This window comes from Vulpes lagopus, chromosome 2 (assembly GCF_018345385.1).
Source record: "Vulpes lagopus strain Blue_001 chromosome 2, ASM1834538v1, whole genome shotgun sequence".
Classification (NCBI taxonomy): Eukaryota; Metazoa; Chordata; class Mammalia; order Carnivora; family Canidae; genus Vulpes; species Vulpes lagopus.
This window is the reverse complement of record NC_054825.1, coordinates 105276552-105301120: the sequence shown is the minus strand read 5'-3', so window position 1 is coordinate 105301120 and position 24569 is coordinate 105276552. Positions and strand designations below refer to the sequence as shown.

General features: G+C 45.5%; 1 protein-coding gene and 1 long non-coding RNA gene across 2 annotated transcripts in view; one reads left to right on the top strand and one right to left on the bottom strand.

The window, feature by feature from the left end:
• The window catches only part of SYTL3 (synaptotagmin like 3), an 84458-nt gene that overhangs the window by 4802 nt on the left and 55087 nt on the right, over positions 1–24569 (bottom strand). The window contains 4 exon segments of the mRNA XM_041740826.1: positions 668–838; positions 4631–4733; positions 9556–9734; positions 17929–18063. Of these exon segments, the coding sequence (XP_041596760.1) occupies positions 668–838; positions 4631–4733; positions 9556–9734; positions 17929–18063 (588 nt within the window).
• Positions 725–10300, top strand: LOC121482860. Its single transcript, XR_005985648.1, has 2 exons — positions 725–860; positions 6943–10300. It is a non-coding gene; the product is annotated as an uncharacterized LOC121482860 (long non-coding RNA).

Genomic DNA, 24569 nt, shown 5'->3' with positions numbered 1-24569 from the left:
CCAAGTACAGGATCCTGGGGGAAAGTACATATGTCAGGGAAAATCATGAAGAAGGAAAATCAGAAAAGCCCTCATGGAGGAGGTGGGGTCTCCGCTAAGTCTTGGGGGGGACCTTGGATAGAAGAAAGTGTTCGCCGACATCCCAAGTGACGAGTGAGGACAGACTAGGCTCTGAGAAGGGGGAGCATAGGGTGCGGGGTATGGATGCGGAGGCCGTGCAGAGGAACCTAGAGGGAAGGTGGCAGGAGAGGGGGGCCAGGAGGGCTTCCAGGAGGAGACAGTAGCGGGAGATCAGAGACATTTGTCATTTCTAGCAGATGACGGAGCCCACGCTTCCTCCTCCCCCACTACCGCACACGTCCTCTCTCCCAATCTTGGATCTTGGCACAGAAAGCACAAAGCACTTTGCCCCAAGAAATGCGAACTTTCCCCCAGGCTCTCCCCTCCCCTGCGCCTGTGAGCAGGCCCTCAATCAGCCGCTCCTCGCCCTGGCCTCCCAGCGCCCTGCCCCTCCCCTAGCACCTGGCCCAGCCTGCCCATTGGGGAGTCCCAGCCAGGCAAGCACGCTGTGTCCCGGGGCCAAGGCTCCCCTGGTAGGTTGTCTTGGCTCCAATCCCTTTGAAAAGTGAGTTTTGTTTTCACGGTGGGGGTGGGGTAGCGCAGTCACCTTGGCCCTCAGCGGATACCAGCAGAAACACTGTGTCGTGCTATCTTCAAAGTCCCATGTGGCCAGAGGGATGGTCACCTCTCCAAGAAACACCCTCCGGGTGAGAGTGCCCAGGTGCCATACAGAGACCTGCAGCCACCGTGTCGCCAGCTGGGCAGGCTCCACCTGGTACTGCAAAGGCAGAGCAGCGCCGGTGAGTCTGGGTCCCTGGCCCACGGCACCCTGCACCCACAGCCCCCTGAACCCACAGCCTCTGGGAACCCACAGCCCCCTCCCTGCCGGGCCCACTCGAGCCTTCCTGCTGCAGGCTGGTGACAGCTTCTTGGTGTGGTCAGGGCGAGCTGAGCCAATTGGAGGGGTGGGTGGGCGGTCCCTGCTTTCTCCAACTCAGAACAACCTCTCCACCAGCCTGGCTAGGGGGAAAGGCTGGGCAGGGGCAAAGTCCCCTCCCACAGTCAAGATCTGTCCCCAAGGCAAGGATGAAAGTCCTCAACCAGCTGAGGCCAAGATCTGTCCCTGCTCAGGATCTGAACTTGCCTGGCCAGGGTTGTTCAAAAAATACTGAAAGCTAGGATTTTTTTGTTTTGTTTAATGTAAAACATGAGTTATTAGTGTGGGCATTTATTTGCCTAGAAGGACAAGGCCCTTGGAGGGCATGCGGGGCCTGGGCCTACGCTCAGGGTCACAGGGAGCTGTTTATTCACCATCCCCGCAGGACCCCCCCCCCACCCCCAGGAGCCTCAGCATAGCCAGAGAACAAGAAAGCTGGTCCCCATCTCCCTCCAGCTGAGGAGGACTAGAGGCCAAAGGCCCCAAGTGAGAGTGCCCCCCACCCCAAAGGCCAGCGTCTCAGCCAGGCTTCCCAAGAGCCTGTTCCAAGTTGTTCCTTGGATTTTCTCAACAATGAACAAAAGTTACACTTTACTGAGTCCTTGTTTTGTACCAGGCTTTTAGTTACATTGCTCCTTAGCTTCCAGAAGCATCCCCAGAGGGCAGTGCAAGCAATCACCAGTTTGCAGGGGAAACACCAGGCTCAGAGCTTGTAGCTCTCCTGGGGCACTGCGTCCTGGCTCCTCCAGGTACCTGCCTGTCACAATGCAGGCCGAGACCTTCGCACCCACTCAGAGCGGCTGCATTGGTTTGCGTGAGCCTCACTGATTACTGTTAGGTTAGTGCCCCTCCAGCTGATGAACGAGGGGGAAGAGACAGGTGTGTGGAGAAGCTGTAACCTGTCTCCCTTGGTCTCCTAAACAGCCCTGTCTGCCCTGCTACATCCCCCCCCGACCCAGGCCAGCAAACCCTGGGTGGCCAGGCTGCCTTCCCCACCTGCCCCTCCTTTTCTTCCCTCTGGGATTATCTGTACCCATTGTGCTCAGAAACTACATCCCTCTATCGCCTTGGGCTGATTTTTAGTGGGTTTCCCTGAAGTCCATTGCCCATTTCTCTTTTTTTTTTTTCAGTCTTTTTAAAAATTATTTATTTATTTATTCATAAGAGACACAGAGAGAGAGGCAGAGACATAGGCAGAGGGAGAAGCAGGCTCCCTGCAGAGGGCCCGATGCAGGACTCGATCCCAGGACCCTGGGATCACTTCCTGAGCCAAAGGCAGATGCTCAACCACTGAGCCACCCAGGTATCCCTAATCTTTTTCTTAAAAAGATTTTTTTAAAGTAATCTCTATACCCAACATGGAGCTCAAACTCACAACCCTGAGATCAAATTTCTGCGCTCTACCCTCTGAGCTACCCAGGCATCCGTGGCCTTTTCTGACTCTGCCCTGCATTCCTTAGTCTGTCTTTAAACTCAAAACTCACCCGGTTGTTCCCTCCACCCTGTTGCCCAGGCTGACAGCTCCTGGCACTGCACCTGCTCCCTTGGAGAACGAGCTGTCCCCGGGAGGGCAGCTGCCCGGCCCCCACGCCCGCCCTCCTGGGGCAGCTGCGTGATCTCCATCCACCCCATGTACGGGGCAGCCCTGCTTCTCAGGGGTCCTCACACACAAGTGGCCCTCCTCTGACAAACAGGGGCTATTCCTTTTGATTGAGTGAACTGCCTTTTAAGCAGACCTTTCCCCCATCACCCTGTTATGCCCACAAGGCAGTCCCTGCAGGAGGTGGGCTCACTACCCAGCCCCAGGAACACAGACAACAGCTATATGGAAGCACCCAAAGTCTCCAGGTCAAGTGTTGGGTTTCCTCCTCCCGAGGCTTCCTAAGGGGCCTTCGAGGGGGGTGCCAGCACCCCTTGGAGTGCAGGAAGGCTTCCCATGGAGTGCTCTGCTTAGAAAATCTTGAGGATTGGTTTCTAGACTTTAGAATAAATGAGAGACATGGATTCTCTTCAATGTACCTGGAGAGTTTCCCAGGACAACCTAAAAATCCACAAGATATTGGGTAAAATCAATGAATTAAAAGTTTAGGAGATTTCCTTGAGATTCTGCATGTATTTTAAATAAAGTGGTTAAAACTTTAAAAATCAAACAAAATAATATCTAAAACAAACTCAATCCTCTCTTCATCTCATTTCATAAAATGTGAACTATTTGTTTACCTGTTTAGTACACAACACCTTCATTCAACTTACAACGGGTGATTTTAGATATAACTTAAAATGTGAGAGGGGACACATAGCTTTTTAAAGTTCTTTCAGCAGGTACGTGAGCAAAACCACACCAAGACCAGGGTCTACTGACTTGCTACCAGAGGGGTTCTCTGACAGCGATGCCCTGGGCCCCACCCACACCTGCTGAGTCATAGTATATTTTTTTTTGAAAAATCCTTTGAGGGAAGTCCTATGACCATAAATCTGGTGAAGGACCGCTAGTCCGCCGTGAGTTAGACCTGTAATTCTGATTACACCATAAGCCTCAGTTTCCTCGTTGGTAAGCAAAGATTCTAATACCTAGCTCAGGGGTATTTAAAGCACTTGGCCACAGCAGAGACACAGAAAACAATGGCTTTTATTATTAACCAATGGGATTCCTGCCAGATGGCCAGACAGTCCCTGGCTGGGAGTTCAGAAATACCCCTACTTGCCAAGGAAGGCAAACCAAGCCATCTCCTTGTGCAGACTTGATACATGGAATCCCTGGACTAACCAGCCTTGACTGGTTACGTCCCTGTGCGTCTGGACTGTTCTTCCAGCATGCAGCCTCCTACATCTCTGCCAGACATTGTCTCCAACTGTCCACCCTAAATTGCCATAGTCGCTCCCTATCTCTGCCCCATATCACAAATCATATTTCTTAGCACCAAATAAAGTGAAAAAAAACAAACAATTCCCCTACAAAATGTTTTTCATAAGATGACTACTTTTCTTTCAGGGGTGCCGGGGTGGCTCAGTCAGTTAGGCATCTGCCTTTAGCTCAGGTTGTGATCCCAGGGTCCTGTGATCCCAAGCCCAGCATGGGGGTCCCCTGCTCAGCAGGGAGCTTGCTTCTCCCTCTGCCTCTGCCCCTCCCCCTGTTCATGCGCACGCTCATGCCCTCTCATCTCAAACAAATAAAATCTTTACAAAATAAAGAGGACTACTTTTCTCATAAAATAAGAAGAAACCTAGGTGTGCCAGATGATTACACTAAAGCAGCTCTTTCATGAAAGTAGTAGCTCAGTAGTTCAGGGTGGTCTGCTTGAGAGTACCTCTCTGAGGGTCGTAAAAATTCAACAGGACAAACCAATTTTAGAGACTGAGAGGCAGCCAGGTCCTTTTTCACCATTTTCTCAGAAATCATTAATCAAAAGCCATTCTCAGGTCTGGCAGACTCTGCACTTTTCCTGTACAAAGGCTGACATTTATTTTCCACCAACTTGCCACTGATTGACAGAGCCCTACAGAAACGTATAAGTGTCTGTACTTATATTTAACTGACTCAAGACTTTGGAAGAACATTGTGCTGAACTCTGGCCCCGTGTGCCCAGCCTGGGATGGGGAGACTTAGCACATGGGTATTTGTCCAGCAAGTACCTTCAAGGTCTCCTGAAAGGTTGGGTCCACTGTGTTCTTTTGGATTCCAGTCTTGCGTTTTCCCTGGGAGGATCTGTCAGGCAGCAGATAGGTCTTTACGTACCTAGTGGCCAAACACAGACGGAACAAAGTGATAGCTCAGGAAGGGGTGAGGGGAAGGAGACAGGGGCTCAGGAGGAGAATCATACATCAGCATTTTCTTTACCCTGCTTCCCACTAGATTTGGGGTTGACAGAAAGGGCTTGGTGGCCTCCCCTGACAGGGAACAATGACAGCTCCTGGTTTACATGGTCTTTGGCTATAATCCTCTGGAATGTTGCTGGGGGTGTGAAGCTCCCTTGCTTTCTTCATGCCCTATGCCTAGCACCCACATCGCTCATGACCTGCCATTTGGTGAACCAGAGGCTGCGCTGTTGAGATTCTACAGGTGGCAGATTCTCTAATCTGCCTGGATGTGGAGGTCCTGGGCCAGCTTGTCTTCCCTACACCTATCACCTCCTCCAACCCACCAAAAAAAAAGTGGAACTAGAAAGTATATGCCTCACCTTTTACTGTTCCCTTGTGGGGACTATCTACCTGCATTCTGCTTATCCCCTGAAATCCTGTTCTAGACTGAGCCCTCCAGTGAGGTCCTGACACTGCCTCTTTCTGGCACCTCTGGCAGTTTAAAAAAAAAAAATCTTTATTTATTTATTCATGAGAGACACACAGAGAGAGAGGCAGAGACACAAGCAGAGGGAGAAGCAGGCTCCATGCAGGGAGCCTGACGTGGGACTCAATCCTGGGACTCCAGGATCACACCCTGAGCCGAAGGCAGAGGCTCAACTGCTGAGCCACCCAAGCATCCCTCCTCTGGCAGCTTTAGTGATGGCAGTGATTACTGATTCTGGTAACCGTTGTATCCTGTGTTTTTATCCATTCTGACAATGTCTGCCTCTTAACTGGAGAGTCTAGATCATTTACATTGGAAGTAATTATTGATATGGAAGGATTTGCTTCTGTCATTTGTTATTTGTTTCGGTACACCTTCTAGGTTTGGTGTCTCTCATTTACTTCAGTACTGTATTCATTCTTCTGTATTTATTCACTTTTGAAAGATTTATTTATTTATTTGAGAGAGACACTGACCTTGAGCATTCTCATGAATAGGGAGAAGGAGCAGAAGGAGAGGGAGAGAATTTCAAGCAGACACCCCATTGAGCACAGAGCCCTAGGCAGGGCTTGATCCCACACCCTGAGATCATGACCTGAGCTAAAATCAAGAGTCAGCTGTTAAACCAACTGAGTCACCCAGGTGTCCCATTCTTTTGTATTTAGCTGAATTTTGTGATGAAATGTTAAATTTTGATTCACATTTCTTTTTGTATATATTCTGCTGTTTTCTTTGTGCTTACCAAGGGGATTAAATTTCATATCCTCGAGGTATAGCACTCTAATTTGAATTTATATCATCTTAACTTCAACAGCAAACAAAACTTCTGCTCCTTCATAGTGCCAGCCTCACCTCTTTGCAATGCCAAGTTTGCAGAATTACACCTTTCTACACTGGTGTGACCAAAATCACAAACTAGTCATTCTTTTATTTTTTTTTTAATTTTTATTTATTTATGATAGTCATCAGAGAGAGAGAGAGGCAGAGACATAGGCAGAGGGAGAAGCAGGCTCCATGCACTGGGAGCCCGACGTGGGATTCGATCCCGGGTCTCCAGGATCGTGCCCTGGGCCAAAGGCAGGCGCCAAACCGCTGCGCCACCCAGGGATCCCCTAGTCATTCTTTTAAATGCAATAGTCTTTTAAAATTAGGTCAAAAACAGAGTGTGGTGGGAAGCCTGGGTGGCTCAGTGGTTTGGTGCTGCATTCAGCCCAGGGCCTGATCCTGGAGACCTGGGATCAAGTCCCATGTCTGGCTCCCTGCATGGAGCCTGCTTCTCCCTCTGCCTGTGTCTCTGCCTCTCTCTCCCTCTCTGTGTGTCTGTCATGAATAAATAAATAAAATCTTAAAAAATAAACAGAGTGTGGCATAACAAACCAAAGTAACAGCAATAATAAGAGACAAATAGTTTTAAAAAATATATTAGTCTCTTAAGTCACATGGAAAACAAAGGTGGAAGTACATAGCACTGTTAAATAATACTAGCTTCACCTATACTAACTTCACCCTGAGGGCTCCCTCGAGCATTTATTTCTCACACAACAAAGTCCTTCACCTTTTGATTATCTGAGAATGTCTTAGTTTCTCCCTTGCTTTTGAAGCATAGTTTTGCTGGATATAGGATTCTTGGTTGACATGGGTTTTTTTTTTTCCCCTTTAGCACTTTAAATATATCTACTGACTGCCCTCTGGCTGCAAAGTATCTGATGAGAAATCTGCTGCAAGTCCTCCTGAGGGCTTGGATGGGAAGGGATCCCAACAACCGGAGATGCCACAATGGCCACCTGCCTCTGGGTCTGCATATCTGGGATTAGAAGCAGCAGTCTGCTGTCAGAGCACACATCTCTGATATTTGGAGGACAAAAGCCTCTTTTTGCCCATGCTGACTCCTGTAAGCTGTGTGTAAGCTGCTCTGGGAACACTGGCACGGTTACCTGCCATGTGGCTGGGAGGGGGGAGATGGAGAGCTGCTATTATGCTAACAGCTGAAATTAACCCAATGTGCTATCCAAGCCTTCCACTGGAAGTTACAAGCCTTAAATAGACTGCAGTTCCAAAACAGTGCCATCAGACACCTTCTACCAGTGCAGTTGATGTCTTACAAGGGGAGACAGCTTCCTGGCACTTCCCACCTGCCACCTTCCCAGAATCCTCTCTGGGCTGTTTTTCCTTTAAAAAGTATTGAGTTTTGTTCTAGGAGGCATTTTACTGACAGGAAACTCAATCTGACCCTGTCAAGGCTTGGTGTTGCTTAGGTAGGGTGAGTTGAAGTAGCCCCCACTCTGGGGTCAAGCAGCCGTACCACTGCAGCCCACTGAATGCCTGGCTGTCCAGCAGTCCCCACTCTGGCTGGTTAGAGCTCCCATCTCCCTCAGAACTGTGCCACACCCAGTGGCTCACCACCCCCAGTAACCAGGCTGTGATAGACTTCATGACATCTTGTCCTGCATATGAGCCCTGAGTATTTGGCCAAAGCTCCAGGAGGGTCCCCATGTGGATTTACAGGCCTATTTCGTGACTCATCTGCTTACTATTTTTTGAATGTTTATCATGTTCTAGACACTGTTCTGAAGGCTCACCATGGGCAAATTCAAGGAAACACCACAGCAATCCTTTGAAGTAGGTTCTATTATCATCCCCGTGTTACTGTGAGGTATTAGGAGATCAAATGACCTGCCTAACAAAGTCAAACCACATAAATGGTGGACCAGGGTTCAATGTCCATACTCTCAACTTCCTCACTATAGTCCTTTTGAGAATTACAAGAGGGGCACCTGGGTGGCTCACTGGTTGAGTATCTGCCTTGGGCTCAGGGCCTGACCCAGGGGTCCTGGGATCGAGTAACACATCAGGCTCCCCACAGAGAGCCTGTTTCTCCCTCTGCCTACTTCTCTGCCTCTTTCCATTTGTCTTACTGAATGAATAAATAATTTTTTAAAAGAGAATTATAAGAAAGGCTCAGCATGTGTGAACAGTGACAGTCAGAATAAATGTCTCTAATATGACTGGTCAGGAGTCTGAAGAATGGACAGAATTATGGTTGCTACTTGTGGGAGTCGTGTAGGGAAAGTAGTCACAACACAAAAATGAGGAAAGCCTCTCTTTGGAGAAAGGGGATAGCTTTGGAATAATGACTATTCCCACTTTTCTGGAGCAAAAGCATAAGTTGGGGGAATAAAAGAAGTTAAGAAACTTCTAGGACTAGAAGGACCCTGTTACAGAGAACCATAGTGCTACAGCAATACATGTCATCCATACTGCATTGAGGAGCTACTGAAGGTTTCAGAGCAGAGGAGAGTTTGGTGAGACCAACAATCCATTTCCTTTCCCAAGCTAGTAATTAAAAACAGTGTGCTCAAAGTTTTCTGTGTAGGAAAAAAGAAAGGCAAAGACGTGATCCTCACTTGAAACCATACACACAAAACCAATTCCAGTTCTAATGTGAAAGGATCTAAGCATGAAAAAAACTCTAATAGACAAAAATAAAGAATGATGTCTTTATAACCTTCAGGTAGGATTTTTCTATAGACTCAAAATACAGACATTTTAAAGGAAAAGACGGATAAATTTGACATCAGATTCTCTTCAAGAAAAGCCATCATAAACAATGTTAGAAAACAAGTAAAAACTAGAATATATATACATATATAATACATATAATCAATGAAGAGTCATATTCAAAATGGGTTTCTAAAAAAAAACCACATTCTTGTAAATAAACACAAAAACAACAAACAACCCAATAGAAAAATGCCAAAAGAAACAAATGGGAAGTTCACAGAAGGAGAACCCTACGTGTCTAATGCATCTATAAGATGTTGCTCATCTCTGTTAGTAATCAGGGAAATGTAAGCTAAAATGAGGAGGTATCAGTTCATATCAATTGGAAAAAAATTTTAATCTGTTCAGGATTATGTGAGATAGATTTTTGGTTTGATTTTTCCTCTATGAGAAGTCAAATTTCCCAACACCATTCACTGAAGTTCATCTTTTTCTGCACTGATTTCTAATAGTCCCTTGATCCTAGAAGTGCCCAAGTAGGCTATGGTCTGCATCTGGATTCCTGATTCTGCTTGACTGACCTCCTTATCTATCCTTGCATCAATAACCCATTGTTTGAATTACGACAGCTTCAAAATAATTCTCAATAGGTCTTTTTAGTTCTGTTCTTTTAAACAATTGTCTTGGTTATTTTGGGACTCTAACTTTCCGTATAAACTTTAGACCCAGTATGCTTATCATCTAATGTCAAAACTTAGAAAAAGAAACTTACGGATTGCACTTTTTCTTCTTTTCCTCTCCATAGGCAAGATTCTTACAGGCCTTGATGCATATTTCTAACGAACAGGTTTTGAAGCAATAGCGAATGGCAAACTCTATTTCTCCGCTGACATTAGCATTGTCAAAATTGCCCATCTCTGTACAAGTGCTGTTAATGCTAATTAGACTTGCCTGAAATCAAGAATGAGAGATATAATAAATTACTTCACAGTTAGTTTATTTGTTGCAGTTCTGGTTTCAAGATATCAAATTAATCAAAATTCACACAAACCATACATCCTGACTCATAGTAAGTTAATAATACACCAGTTTGTACTTTGCCAAAATAAGTTGCCACATATTCTGTCCTAAGGAGATGGGAATTCTTCAGAAAGTCTGGTCTTGCCCAGATACGGTGTTTGCCTAGCAATAAAGGTTACACAATCTCATTCTTTAACATAAATCAGTTGGGATGAAGTGGATTATCTCCTGTGCAATTCTGCAAAGATAAGTCTCAGGAGGGCAGATAATACCCGTGGCAGGAACAGCCATGTGGAAAGCAGCAGAGCAGGGGTGCTAAGTACCATGATTGGGAATCAGATATAGCTGGATTCCATTTTTTGTTCTGCTACTCCTTCGCTGTGTCAAGGTCTAAATGGAAAAATGAATACCAGCCTCATAGGGTTATGGTAAGAAGTAAATCAATAAAATGTGTAACTTATGTAGTCAAAGACAACAATAAATTCTGTTTAAATTTTCATGGGTGCTTAAACGAAAAATAAAACTGCCACCGTAAGTTAGGATGGTGTGAGCTTCGGTGATGTAGATAAGTAGCATGGAATGCCCGTGCCTAAAACACAATCAAACCCCTATAGCACTATTAAATTTGCTTAAATATTTGTCCCATTCCCATGCAAAAATCTCAGGGCTGATTCCATAAAAATAGGGAAGCCAGAATGATTTCCACTTCTAATTTCCAGTGAGTTCCTCCACGCTGCAAAACATTGTGGGAAGAAACTAAGAAGAAAGTCTCAGGCTTTCTCTCTCACTAGAGAGAGAGCCAAACCAAACCAAACCAAACCAACAACTTATCAGAGGACCCGAACCTGAATTAACTAACACCAAGAACATAACCAATTCCACCGCATCCAGTCACGGGCTCTGATAAATGTCATCTGCCAACACCCATGCAACTGTTAGAATGGAAAACAATCTTTACTTTACATTTTCCACTCAAGAAGGCAAGGGGTGGTAAGACAGCAGGAATCCCTGACATGCAGTGAAGCGGGGATGGCAAGGGATGCTTGCAAAAGGTATGTGTACTTTTCGCAAGCATAACAGGGGTGATGAATGCAGGGGTGAAACAAACAGTTCCAATCATTAACATGGCATTTGTCCCAGGACACCCCCCGCCCTTTGGGCCATGTCAGACTAAGTTGTATTACAGCAACGTTTCTGCCTAGAACGAACAGAAAACTGAATTAAATCACAGGCAGTTTCAAGGTGTTATAGAGCTACCAAGACAGGCAGGACACAGGGCCCAAGTGAGAGAAGTGCCATGAGCCTGATGCTCTGAGTTGCGTCTCCCTCTGAGGCATCTGTCCCTGTGCAAGCAGACAGGCTTGGAGGATGGAGAAGTCAAGCCATGGGACTCAGAAGCCAAGGGCTGGGACTCAAAAACCAGTGTCCCAGGGTCCTGAAGGCATGCTGAGCTTCAGGAGCTAAGCTCACAGAGAAAGTAGAAACGTACCAGTGGGAGACACACTAGGTGCTTCTTTTCCATTCAAGGGATTTGCTGATTTGGAAGCTCTCACTGAGCAGCTGAAAAATGCTTTCAAGGTTCATCTTCCTGGGAAAGCCCACTACAGAGGAGGGGCTTAGTGACCTCCAGACTTTGACTGGGGACCCTTACCCTCACCCCCCAGCTTACTTCCCAGGAGTCAGAGTCAACTGCAAATGGGGTCCTCACAAAGATGGACACTCAGCTTAGAGTGAGCTCAATCAACACCAGGTGGGAGAAGACTGTTTACCTTCACTCTAGCTGTCTGCTCAAAGCAAAAGAACATTCTCTCTGAAAGAGGGTCACTCCCACCTCCCCGTGCCACTGGAAGCTGAAAGAGCACAGGGCTCTGTTGGGTCCTGCCCTCCTCTGTATCTCCAGCACCCAGCTCCGTGCCTGGCTCATGGTAGATCCCCGGTAAATATTTATGAAGGGAATAGAGAAAGCACTTGAAGTACTCTGATTTAGCAGGGCTCTGTGTAAATATCATGGCCTGATGGGGTACGCGGTCTTGGGTCTCAAGGAGCTACAGAATGAAGTAAGAAGACTCACTCGGGTGGTCGTCCTCATCTTAGACAACTTCGTAAGTCATTTAACTGTGGAATCCAGATGGAAACTGTTTTTCAATAAAACTACAGGCAAGGCAGTAGTTTAATGAACTACAATAACAATAAAATAAAATTGCTGAAAATCAAAGACAAAAAAACCATAAAGGCACAGAAAGAAAAGTTATGCTATCTTTCATGGAGGAAACAGAAAGGTTAGGAGAGGATGCGTCCCCAGCACTGGGGTATATCACCAGGGCGACTGGCTACATGCGGGCGGGAGGAAAGGTGGAGTAGGTGAGGTACAGGCACAGTGAGGTTAATTTTGGTATTAGGAGGATTAGACAATTCTGACCTGATTCCTTTTTTTTTGGAGGGGGGGGGGAGTGAAAAGGGATATTTGTTGAAAATGAGCAAGAGGAGCGGGGTAAAAGAGATGAGTAGGTTTTGAAAGAACTGGAAAAGGTGTGAAATGATTGTTCTGAGAGCAGAAAACTGAGCTGCCCAGAGAAACGCATCAGGCCTGGGACAGCTGGCCTATAGGTGACAAAACAGGGCAGATCTGATCCCCACACACTCACACTGGGGGGTGAGGTCCTCCCTAGTGAGTGTACACCTGGGGTGGAGAAGGTTGCCCCTGGCGCAGCCAGCTTGCTGCAAGAATTATAATGCATCCAGAAAGCATTAGAATTACTCATCTCTCATTTCATAAGTACATTAGCGGACGTCAAAGTAGGTTGGGCTCCACCCAAAAGTTGCACAGTAAATCAGAAGCGGAACTGGAAGGGGACCAGGGTGCCTAAGTCCTTGGGCTATCAGCTTACACTAGCATCTCTGAGTCATGCAGCTACTGTGCCCGCTGAGCCAGGGAAAGTATAGCCTCAGATAATAAAAGGACAGCGGAGCACATCCTTTGGTCAACCGCATTCCTGAGATCATTTATGTCTCTACCACTGTTGCCTTGGGAGGGTTTTCTAGTTCTATTTTCCTTGTAGCCAGAACAGGATCTTGGAACAAGTTGAAACATTGAGCAGCAGCCCATGGAGTCAACCAAAAGGTCCTGGTCCAGAAGAGCAATTAAGAACTCAGCCTGACTTTGGTTTGAACCATTGGTGTTGGTGGGGTTTGAAAGAGAAATAAATCTGAGCAAAAGCGAAGGAGATCGACCTTCGCAAAAGTGAAGGCAGGCAGAGCATTCAGTGACTTTCTCCGAAGGGCACAAGTTAGCTTCTGTAGCTGCAAGCAAGGCTCGATGCCCTTTTCTTTCACAAAGGCAGGAAGGAGGGGTCAACCGAAACCACAGCCACAGTTCACCCTTGAACAACATGGGTTTGAACCATGCAGATTTTCCCAGGAAGCACAGTACAGTTCTGCAGATGTGCTTCCCCTTCCTTATGATTTTCTTAACATTTTATTTTCTCTAGCTTACTTTATTGTAAGAATACAGCACATTATACATATAACATTCAACATATGTGTTAATTGACTATATATGGTATTGGTAAGGCTTCCAGCCAACAGCAGGCTATGAGTTAAGTTTTGGGGCAGTTGAAAATTATACACAAATTTTCGACGGCACAGCGGGTCAGTGTCCCTGCCCGTCACGTTGTTCAAAGGTCAACTGCATTCTTTAAAAAGAAAAAAAAAAAAATCCTGATCACCAGAAGCACACTGAGAGCGTGATTGTAGAGTGGTCAAGATGGTGGCAATGGAGCCAGAGGCTTTCATTCAGCTCTAGGTCCCGACACCTAGTGGTTGTGTGATCTTGAGCAATATTCTTACCCACTGTAGACTCAGTTTCCTTACCTGTAAAATGGGGTTCTACATCATAAGATTGGGATGAGGCTCAGTTTTGTGGTTTTAGTACATACATATATATCCCCTAAACAGTATATTGGTTAGCTTCACTTGGTCTTGGAACTTATATAATTAGAATTCCTAGTGTATATATATTCCTCTATAATTGACTTTCTCTTGATTTTGTTTTTTAAGATTTTAATTTATTTATTCATGAGGGACACATAGAGAGAGGCAGAGACATAGGCAGAGAGAGAAGCAGGCTCCCTCCAGGAAGCCTGATGTGGGACTTGATCCCAGGACCCTGGGATCATGACCTGAGCCAAAGGGAGATGCTCAACCACTGAGCCACCCAGGCTCTCTGATGTTCTATTTTCTAAATTCATCCATGTCATCAGATGTGGTTTGAGTTCATTTGTTGTCACTCCCAAACACTATGCCATTGGATGAATAGGTCATATTCATCCTTTTTGTTTTTTTTAAATAAAATACATTAATATGGGTAGGTAGCTAAACATAATACTCTTTAAAAAAAAAAATCAACGGAGCCAGGGGCGCCTGTGTGACTCAGTTGGTTAAGCATCTCTCATCTGCCTTTGGCTCAGGTCATGATCTCAGGACAGAGCTCTCCTCTGTCCCTCACCTCATTTGTGCTCCTTATCTCTTGTTCTTGCTCTCTCTCCCTCTCTCTCTCTCTCAAGTAAATATTAAAAAAAAAAAATCAGTGGAGCCATACAAGTTCAGAAATATTGACAGAAAATGAAGGATTCCCACATGCACCTCTGTGTGATGGACAGAGTGAGCATTTTGAGCCAGTCCCTACTTAGGAGTAACCCAAATTCCATGGTGATATTCCACGTCTCAAATTTATGTTTAAAGAAAATGTCTGGGAGGTTGGAGCTTTTACTTCTTTGATTAAAAATCTGCTCTCCCTCAAAGTTATGCCAACCTCCATATCTGAGGAGTTCCAATGTCTACTTCATGTGCTCACTCCTGCATCACAACACCTTCTGGCAGGAAAAATGTAAACTGCATGAAAACACTGATATGAATACATTCCTTTTTAGATTTTTTTAAAACAGAAGTATAAACAAAATTAAAAACCAGACAGAAACTCTGATAGGAAGTTTTCTCCTGGAGGAAGTATAAAAAATGAATGTATTTCTTCACTAAGTTCCACTCCTTCTGATGATTGGACTTTTACTTTTTATTTTTAAAGCAAATTGTTTTTTCCCTTCCCAAACATTACATTTTTATGGAAAAAAATACAGAAAATACAGATGAGACCCCAAAAAAAAAATTAAGAAAAAAAATCCCATCATTCCAGAGTCAAATTTTGGTGTATTCCTTTCTCTTCTTTTGCAATGTCTATAGTATAACCATTTTGTTTTTATAAACATATGCTACTGTAATACTATCTTATAACCTTATATCTTCATTTACCAATGTGTATTTTCTACATTAATATTCTTCAACATTATTTTTAATAGCTACAAGATATTCCTCTGAATAAATGCACCATAACTTATTTAACTATTGCCCTATTTTGAACATTTTGCTTGTTTCTAATTTTTCAAAATGGAAACAGTTATAAGCAATGTTCCCTGGACATCCAGGTATGCATTTTTGGGACAACATTTATGATAATTTTTTTAAAAACATTTCCAGGGCACCTGGCTGGCTCAGTTGGTGGAGCATGTGGCTCTTGATCTCAGGGACATGGGTTCAGGCCCCATGATGGTCATGGAGCCTACTTAAAAAATAATACATTTTTAAAAAAAAGAATATTTCCTATAACTGAAATTGCATAATTGAAGGAAACAATTTTTTAAAAATATTTTATCTATTTATTCATGAGAGATAGAGAGAGGCAGAGACATGGGCAGAAGGAGGAGGCTCCATGCAGAGGCTCAACCACTGAGCCACCCAGATGCCATGAACATGCATTTCAAAGGCTTTTGATAGGTATAGTGAATTGCCCTCCAGCAGACCCCCCAGCAGTTTATAAGAACGCCTGCAGCCCCACACCCTTACCAACTCTGTTCTGTATCACTTCTAAAATTTGCTAAAATTGGGACACCTGGGTGGCTCAATGGTTTATCACCTGCCTTTGGCTCAGGGCATGGTCCTGGAGTCCCAGGATCGAGTCCCACATTGGGTTCCCTGCATGGAGCCTCCTTCTCCCTCTGCCTGTGTCTCTGCCTCTCTCTCTCTCTGTGTCTCTCATGAATAAATAAATAAAATCTTTAAAAAAATTTTTAAATATAAAATTTGCTAAAATGACCTCCAAATACCACTTGCTTTCACTTTTGCACTAATTCAACTACCTGGGAGGTTGAAGCTTTTCCCCAATTTACTGTCTCTTTGTATTGCTCCTTTTGTAATAAGTAGAGATTTAGAAAGCTGCTTCCGGCTCCGACTTCCTGTTTCTAGAGGATGTCAATGTCTGTCAGAACAGGCACCATCTCTGGGCTAGAAGCAATAATCAGTGTTTGCTTTGTGGGAGTTTGGTTTCCCCAAACAAACACTGCTTCAGCTAAAGGGAACAGGTGAGGATTAATCACATAAAAAGTCAACCTCGTGAGGCTAACCTGAAGGGCACAAGTCAGAGCACCCTAGGAGGAGGAGGGAGCCTTGTTGAATTTGCAGTGTAGTTTGAAGAAATAACAGGGCAAGAGGAACACACTCACCCGCTTCTCCTCACCCCAGAATCATTTCCCAGCAGTCCTAAAGGTTGTCTAGGTGTGGGTCCGCCCCAGGCAAGTTTTGCAGAATCAGGGGGTGGCCGAACCATGGGTGTGGTCAGGGAACCCACTCCCTTGGAGAGTCACCAAATCTGTGGGACAGCACAGAAGGCCCGGGCTTTGACTCACGGGGCTCCCGGGTGTTGAGTCAGAGCTCCACGTTACTGTAAAGGCTCCGCAAGCTACGTCGACCTCTGTGAACCTGTCTTCCCATTTGTGAAATGGGTAATAATCTCCACCCGGCAAGATCGTTGTGCAAATGACTGATGGGGGAGCATCTGGCTCAGTGGTTCGCACACAGTAGGCTTTCAATCAACAGCAGCTCTGGTAAGGAGTCATGTGACGGTCCCACAAGGTTTTTGTATTTTGTTTTTTTAATTCATGAGAGACACAGAGAGAGGCAGAGAGAGAGGCAGAGACATAGGCAGAGGGAGAAGCAGGCTCCCTGCAGGGAGCTAGAGGCAGGACTCAATCCCAGTACCCCTGGATCATGCCCTGAGCCAAAGGCAGATGCTCAACCACTGAGCCATCCAGGTGCCCCTAGAAGCTGAGTTCTTAACCACTCTAATACACCACAAAATTAGTACATTTTGATTCTCCAAACAACCCAGTGAAGTAAAAAGAACAAGCTTGATGCCCATTCCTTGATGAGGATTCTGAAGTTTAGAGAGTCTTTGTGATTGTCTAAGATTATTTAATACGTTAAAGAGCTATGACAGTGACTTGACCCATCATCCAAGCCTCTGTCATAGCATGTATCACAGTCTTGGGCATAAAGTCAGCCTTCCTTCAATGTTTTTGAATAAACAAATGAATGACTAAAAGGCCTGCCTCTCAACAGGCCCAATCTTTGAAATATCTTGAAAAAGAAGAGCACAGCTGGAGGACCTACGCTACTTGACTTCTGACTTCCTTCAGTAATCAAGTCGGGGTGGTCTTGCCACGACACAGCGGAAAGATCAGCAGAGCAGAACAGAGAGCCCAGAAAAAGACCCACAGTCACACAGTTACTTGATTTTCAACAAAGATACCAAAGTCCATGGGGGAAATGAGAGTCTTTTTTTAGGCAAATGGGTATTCGTGCCGGAAAAGGAGCCTCAACCTACACCATTCACGACATTAATGAGTTAAAGCACAGACCTACTCATAAAAAGTAAACTTTCAGAAAGCTTCTAGAAGAAAACAGGAGGAGGTCTTCATGACTTGTGTGTAGACACGACCCAGAAATAATCATAAGAGAAATATTTGATAAATTAGATGTCATTAAAAGTAAAAACTTCTCATCTGAAGATACCATTATTTATTATTAATTACTATCTGTGTGTATAAAAGAAAAACCATCGAAGTATAGCCAGGTTTCCCCAGCTCCCAGTGTAAGTAAAATATTACCTCTAAGTTCTATTGTCCTGTTGCAGTTCATCTCACAAGACAACAGTCCCCATCTACCTGTTCCTGCCAACCCATGTGGCATCATGGTGACAGCCATGCATCACGTGTTCAGGGAATTAGATGACACTCACGTGTCTCAAGCCTCCTGAGAATACAGTACTGGGCGTTGGCCGGGATGAGAGATCCTCCTGCTTCAAAACAGGGTTAGTATGGCGTTTGGGACTCTCTTGATTGAGGGGTTTTAGAATATCTGGCGCACTTGCCTTCTGGAAAAGGAAACACAGAATTAATGATGGAGTCTGCATCCCAGTGTGATTTTGTTCAAGTGTGGTAACTACACTAAGCAGAGCCTGCATCTATGACCTGATGGCACTCATATGCAAACTTCTGGGTGCTGAGTAAGAGAGCACACACTTCTGTTTGGATAAATGCATATACACACACCCGTGGGGCCCCAGCAGGCCCCAGCAAGCACTGGGATATTCATGAACAGTGGTGGGTGGATCACTTATGAAGTAATAAGTCTTAAGGAAGCCCACATTTTGACCTTAATAATGATCCCTGCATTAAATCACATGAAACATAATATTTAGCCTATAAGTTGTAGTTCTAATGCACTTATAAAAAAAGGGGGAAATTAATGCCTCTCAATTTTATCAAAATACGTTAATAGTACCTCTTCTATAATGTATACAGCTGTGCTTTCCAATGTGGCAGTCACCAGCTACATGTGGCTATTTAAGTTCCCATTAATTAAAAGCAAATACAATTAATAAATTTAGCTCCTCCATTGTACTCGACACATTTCAAGTGCTCAGTAACACATGGCGGTGGTTAGAAACTTCTCTTGCACGGTGTTAGCAGAGAGCCACAAACACAATGCACCAGGTCGGAAACCTCTTCCTGGTTGAAAATAGGAAGTTTGTGAATCCAGACTTTAGGTTTTGATGCCAGGTTGGAAGTGGAACTTGGAAATATAACATTTGCAAAATAGTTGCAATTTTCAGGAAGGAAAGACTGAGAATATTAGTAAACAAGTGAAATAAGTGATTAGTTCCAGATTACTCATACTCATTATGCTCTTGATCCCCAGAACGCCAGCTCGGTTCCATCAGACATTTGTTTAGCAATGCTATCTCTGACCCACTGTTCTAAGTCCTGGGGTGGAAAGATGGGGATAAAGGAGAAGGGGAAGGAGGAGAAGACACACTGTCCAGCCTCCAGGGGCTCACCTAGATGGTCAGAAATAGATACTCCATTGAAATGGAGGCACAGGCCAAGTCAACAGGAAAGGGGAGGGGGAGAGTTTATGCAGAGGGAGCGTCGGGATGATCTTCAGAGGAAGTATGACCTGAGTGGGAGGCTGGGGAGAGACTCAAAGGTGGGGCATCACGAGTGGAAGGCCCATCATGACGGTCAAATGTGCAGCATGTTCCTACACCTGCCAGCGACCCATGCAACCACAGTGACTTAAGAGGCCAGATTCCTGACATGTCAGGTTGTCCAGAGAACAGATAGCTTGGGGACACCAAAGAGCAGGCCCAGGAGAGAAGACAGAGGGCCAGAAGAGTCGTAGAACCAAGGGGAAGATTTCGGGGATGAAAGATGTTCAAAGAGAAAAGAATACGAGAAAAGACTCACCTAAAATTAAATGCAGATTTTAAAAAATTGCCCATCAGATTAACAAATATTAAAATAGAAGGCATAACATTTAGTGCCAACAGAGGAGCTAAAAAGCGGGCTACTCCACTTTTAGTGGTCGGGTAAACTGAATCAAACCCAGAAGGGCAGTTTGGCAGAATGAATTATAAGCCCTAAAAAAAGTAGCTGTGAAAAATGATATGTATTGATATGGAAGGAATTAGAATATAATGTTAGACATTTTTAAAGCAAATTACAAAAAAGGATGTGTGGCACGATGCCATTTTTTAAAAAAAGATTTGAGAGTGAGAGAGTGAGCAGGGGGAGGGGCAGAGGGAGAGGGAGAGGATCCCAAGCAACTCCCTGCTGAGCGTGGAGACTGACACAGGGCTCGATCTGACAACCTTGAGACCATGGGCTGAAACCAGGACTCAGCTGCTTAACCATCTGAGCCACCCAGATGCCCCATGATGCCATTTTTGTAAACGAATGTACATGTGTACTCCAAGGGATCATCCTGGGTCAATGCTGTTTGCTTTTTCTTCCCTCCTCCTCCTCTCCTTCGTCTGTTTTCTAAATTCTCATTAGTGTGTAGGCATGGGTTTAGTATATATAAAAGGAATAAAGTCATTTTTGTAATTAAAGAATGGAATTCTGGTCAGCTGTGTCAAAGGGGACAAAGTCATTGATGAGATGATGTTCGAATTGGTCATCTCACTCTTCAATCAGGGGTGCCCAAGGGCACCCTGGGGAACAGTGTCACATTGGCAGGGGGAATGCACTGCACAGAAGCTAAGAGTGAACAGGATGGAGGCCAAAGCAGGGCAAGGGCAGGGATAGCAAGAGTGGAGGATGTGTTCATGGGTTTTGGACATGATGAAGAAATGGAAGAACAGCTTGAAGGGAATCCTTCAAAAGATGCTCCTTTTACTTTTTTTAAGGTGGGAAAGATCGGGCCATATTTGCAGGTTGAGGAGAAACAAAGATGGGGAAAGCATTGAGCTGAGCAAGTAAGGTCCCAGAAGTAAGCGAGGAGGATGGGCCCAGTGCCTGGGAGGGCTCCGCCTTGAGAAGGAACGTCCATCTCTGAGGCAGAAGGAAAGGATGGCTAATGATCCGGAGAAACGAGTGGGAGGAAGTAGTCAGAGGGCTCTCCTACCACAAGGCCTCCACCCTCTGAGCACATCAGGCAATGGCCTTGGCGGATGTGGAGAATCCCATCTGAAATAGCACACAAGGCAGCCATCAGAGCAGGATACAAAGAATAATAGAGGCTAAATATTAATATAAAGCTTTGGGACACTTAGGTGCTTAATACATCACCACTTAATTCCATATTCTGTAGCAACATAGTTCTCAAGTCGTTAAAAAAAAATTGATGACAGAAAGTTCTGAAAAGGAATGAAGAGAATTATCTTTATATTAGCGATCACGTGGCATGTCAAATTCATAGCCAGGGAAGACTGTGCTTCTAAATATGTTAGGATTCTGGAAAACCTTTAGTGAAGCTTAAGTGCAAATATAAATATTTTGAAATTATTAGAAAAGTCAGCAAACACTCTTCTGAAGAACATGCCTGTTTTGACTAAGGAATCAACCTGAAATATTGTGTTCAATTCCTCCCTGGTAAATTGGGAAGGACCTGGATGACTTTGTCACGTTCTGTGCCCCGTTAAAGGGCATCAAGATTCAAAGAGCAACTTATCGACCTTGTCCAAGCATGTTTCCACCCCCCGCCCCTGTAATTTTTAATGTATTTCAATAACCATCTAGTTTGGGCCAGGTTACAGAGAAAAATGATCCCCCCAAATGAGATTGCCCCAAATTCTACTCCAGACAGAATTAATAATCTTAATATTCTATCCTGAAAGATCAACACACATTAGGCTTGATTGGATCAAATTATGGACTCCTTGAAACCACACAGTCTGTGCATTTGGGATTCTTTCTTTCATCTCTTTCTCCCTTTCTTTTTTCTTCCTGATCTTAAATAAGAGAAGGGGGAACAGCCATGGCCATACTGAGACAGCATCTGAGGTATCAGAAAATCACCAGGGTTGTGCTCAGCCAACAGGACACGCTCTGAGCCAGGACAAATCCCAGCTGAAAGTCAGTCCCCCTCTCCTGGTACCACTTGGGGGAGGGGGGGGGTCAAGGGCCCTCCAGTCTGAGGATCCAGGGTTTTCACAGTTGAACCCAAGGCCTCTGCCTCCCTTCCCCTCTGGCTGCTCAGCTTTGGTGTGGGCAGCAGGGAGGGAGAGAGAAGTATGTGGGGAGTGCCACGCCCCAGGGCAGGTGCTTTCTTCAGATTTCAGACCTACGTGGGAAAACTTCACATAAGGGGCGCAGAATGAAAGAGAGGTTTCTTCCCCGCCTGCATCCTGTTCCCTCTCCTCAGAGGTAGCTCCTCCCAACGCCTTCTTGTGTTTCCTTCCTGGTTAACAGGTGCGTGTCCTTATGGCCAATAGAGAGCCACGCACGTTAATGAGATGCACACTGAAACCCCACCGGGATGCACAGAGCTCTCAGAGGACAGGGGAGAGATGACACCTCTCAAAGAGTCCTGGCCCAGGGGCACCTGGGTGGCTCAGTGGTCGAGCATCTGCCTTCCCCTCAGGTCCTGGGATCGAGTCCCACATTGGGCTCCCTGCAAGGAGCCTGCTTCTCCCTCTGCCTGTGTCTCTGCCTCTCTCTGTGTGTCTCTCATGAATAAATCAGGTTTTTGTTTTGTTTTGTTTTGTTTTAAAAGTCCTGGCCCAGATGCTGCAGCGAGGGAGCATTTTCAGAACACACTGCTCACACTTAATGGGCAAAGCAGCAGCGTGGGAAGCGATCCTGAGCTCCTTTTTCAATGACCATCCCAGAGTCACCATGTGGTCTCAAGAAAGCTATCTACTATTTCTGTGCCTCAGTGTAGCCACCTGCAAAGTGGGCACTGACGTCCCCTACTCCCGAAGGGCAGTGCGTTGGGTGCTTGATGTTGGCAAAACGTTCCAAAGTGCCCCAATGGAAATGTGAGTGTGACTTTTATGAGCTCACCAGCTAGGGCATGTGTAATTGCAGTCTGACAAATGTCCTATTTAAAGATGTACTCTTTATATTTCAACCCCGTAATTATTTAGCATTTATAGAGCATGCCATGATTGCTGAGTACTTTATAAACATTTGGCTAAATTGCTCCTTTAAAACAGCCATATCCTTAAGAAAGGTGGGGAGAAAGAAGGCCTGTAAAAGGGAGGAAGCACATCCTGCCAAGAGCCTGGCAGTGAACTGGACACACATGACAGAGCGTCTACATGATGGGGGTCCTTAGTCTTGGCTCTCATAGTCTTCCTCGCCTCTACCCTGGAGCTCCCTTGTTCCATCAGACAAGCTGGCAATTGCCCAGCAGGCTGGTTCCACGTGGACATACAGTGGGGGAGGCCGAATGCTGCGGATGTCATGTTACAGGTCAGCTTCTGAATGCCAAAAGCTAAGCCCCATCACATGGCACATGACATCAGAAACAGGAAATGTGCTGTCCACAAATTTTGTGGGCACCTCTTCCTGCAGGCATCACAGGAGTGGTGTCTGGAGCAGGCTCTGGCTGACCACCCCCCTTGGTCATCTCTTTGCTCCTATGCCCTCATCTTTCATAGCAAAAGCAATGGCACAGGCCACACAGGGTTGTTTTAAGGATTTAAAAAGTCAAATATCTAAAGGGGTTTACATCAATAACAGTGCCTGGTAACCTTATGAGTGTTAGCATCAGAGGGGCTTCATCCCAATTCTTTGGGCCCTCATTTGTCCTCCTGATGTGGCATATAAAGAGGAGGCTATGAGGATTGAATTTAGAACCATACAAGCCTGGACTCTAGGGATGCCTGGGTGGCTCAGCGGCTGAGCTCCTGCCTTCGGCCCAGGGTGTGATCCCTGTATCCTGGGATCAAGTCCCACATTGGGATCCCGTGTGGAGCCTGCTTCTCCCTCTGCCTGCGTCTCTACCTCTCTCTCTCTCTGTGTGTCTCATGAATAAATAAATAAAATCTTAAAAAAAAAAACCTGGACTCTACTCCTGGCTCTACATTTTATTAGCTGTATATATATTAGACAAGACGGTTACCCTTTCGCTAAAGCTCAGGTTCTAGATCTTTTATTTTTTAAAAGATTTATTTATTTATTCATGAGAGACAGAGAGAGAGAGAGAGGCAGAGACACAGGCAGAGGGAGAGGCAGGCTCCTTGCAGGGAGCCTGACGTGGGACTCGATCCTGGATCCCGGGATCACACCTTGAGTGGAAGGCAGACACTCAACCACTGAGCCACCCAGGTGTCCCTCAGGTTCTAGATCTTTATCACAGGACTAACAATATCTATCCCAGTACTTTTGTAAAAATTAAGTGTGAATAGTATGTAACACTGCCATCATCAGGAGACACCAGAACATAGTGTCTCCTAAATGTTTGCTGACGTCTCCTCGACCTGTTGACCCAGAGACGGTGGCCGGGATGGTGTCTGTGCAGACCACGGGAGCCGAGAGGAGTGAACACTTGTTTGCACTTCGGCATTTCAAAGGCCTTCCAAATACATCTCACACACTCTAGATGCCTTCTCCTAAATATAGGTCCCAAGGGCAGCAGCAGCCTCACCTGCTCACCCAGCAGCTCCTCAGAGACTCATCGGAGACTCTGCATCTCACACCTGCCCCAGATCTACTGATTCAGACTCTGCATTTCAACATTTCCGAGTGACTCACACAGGCATTCAACTTGCGAATAGCTGCTCCAGAGTTTGGCTTCCAAACCAAGACCGCCCACCACTTTCTGGTTGTGTAACCAAGGCCATGTGACTTGATCTCTGTGAGCCTCAGTTTCCCTAAATGTAAAACAAGGCCAAACGCAATAGTGTGGGGTAGTGTGAGGATAAAACGAGATGATCCGAGGAAAGCCTTGAGTGAGTCTGGCACACAGTAAGAAAGACTGGCAATTTAGATAGTATATTTAGATGGCTTAGGTAGCAATTTAGATGCTGTATTATCTCTGGGGATCTTTACAAGCAGCCCATGGCCTTGGGCAGAACGAGTATTATCATTCTCATTTCACCAAGAGCATATTGATGCTCAGGGCCTTCATGTGACATACCCAAGGTAGAGG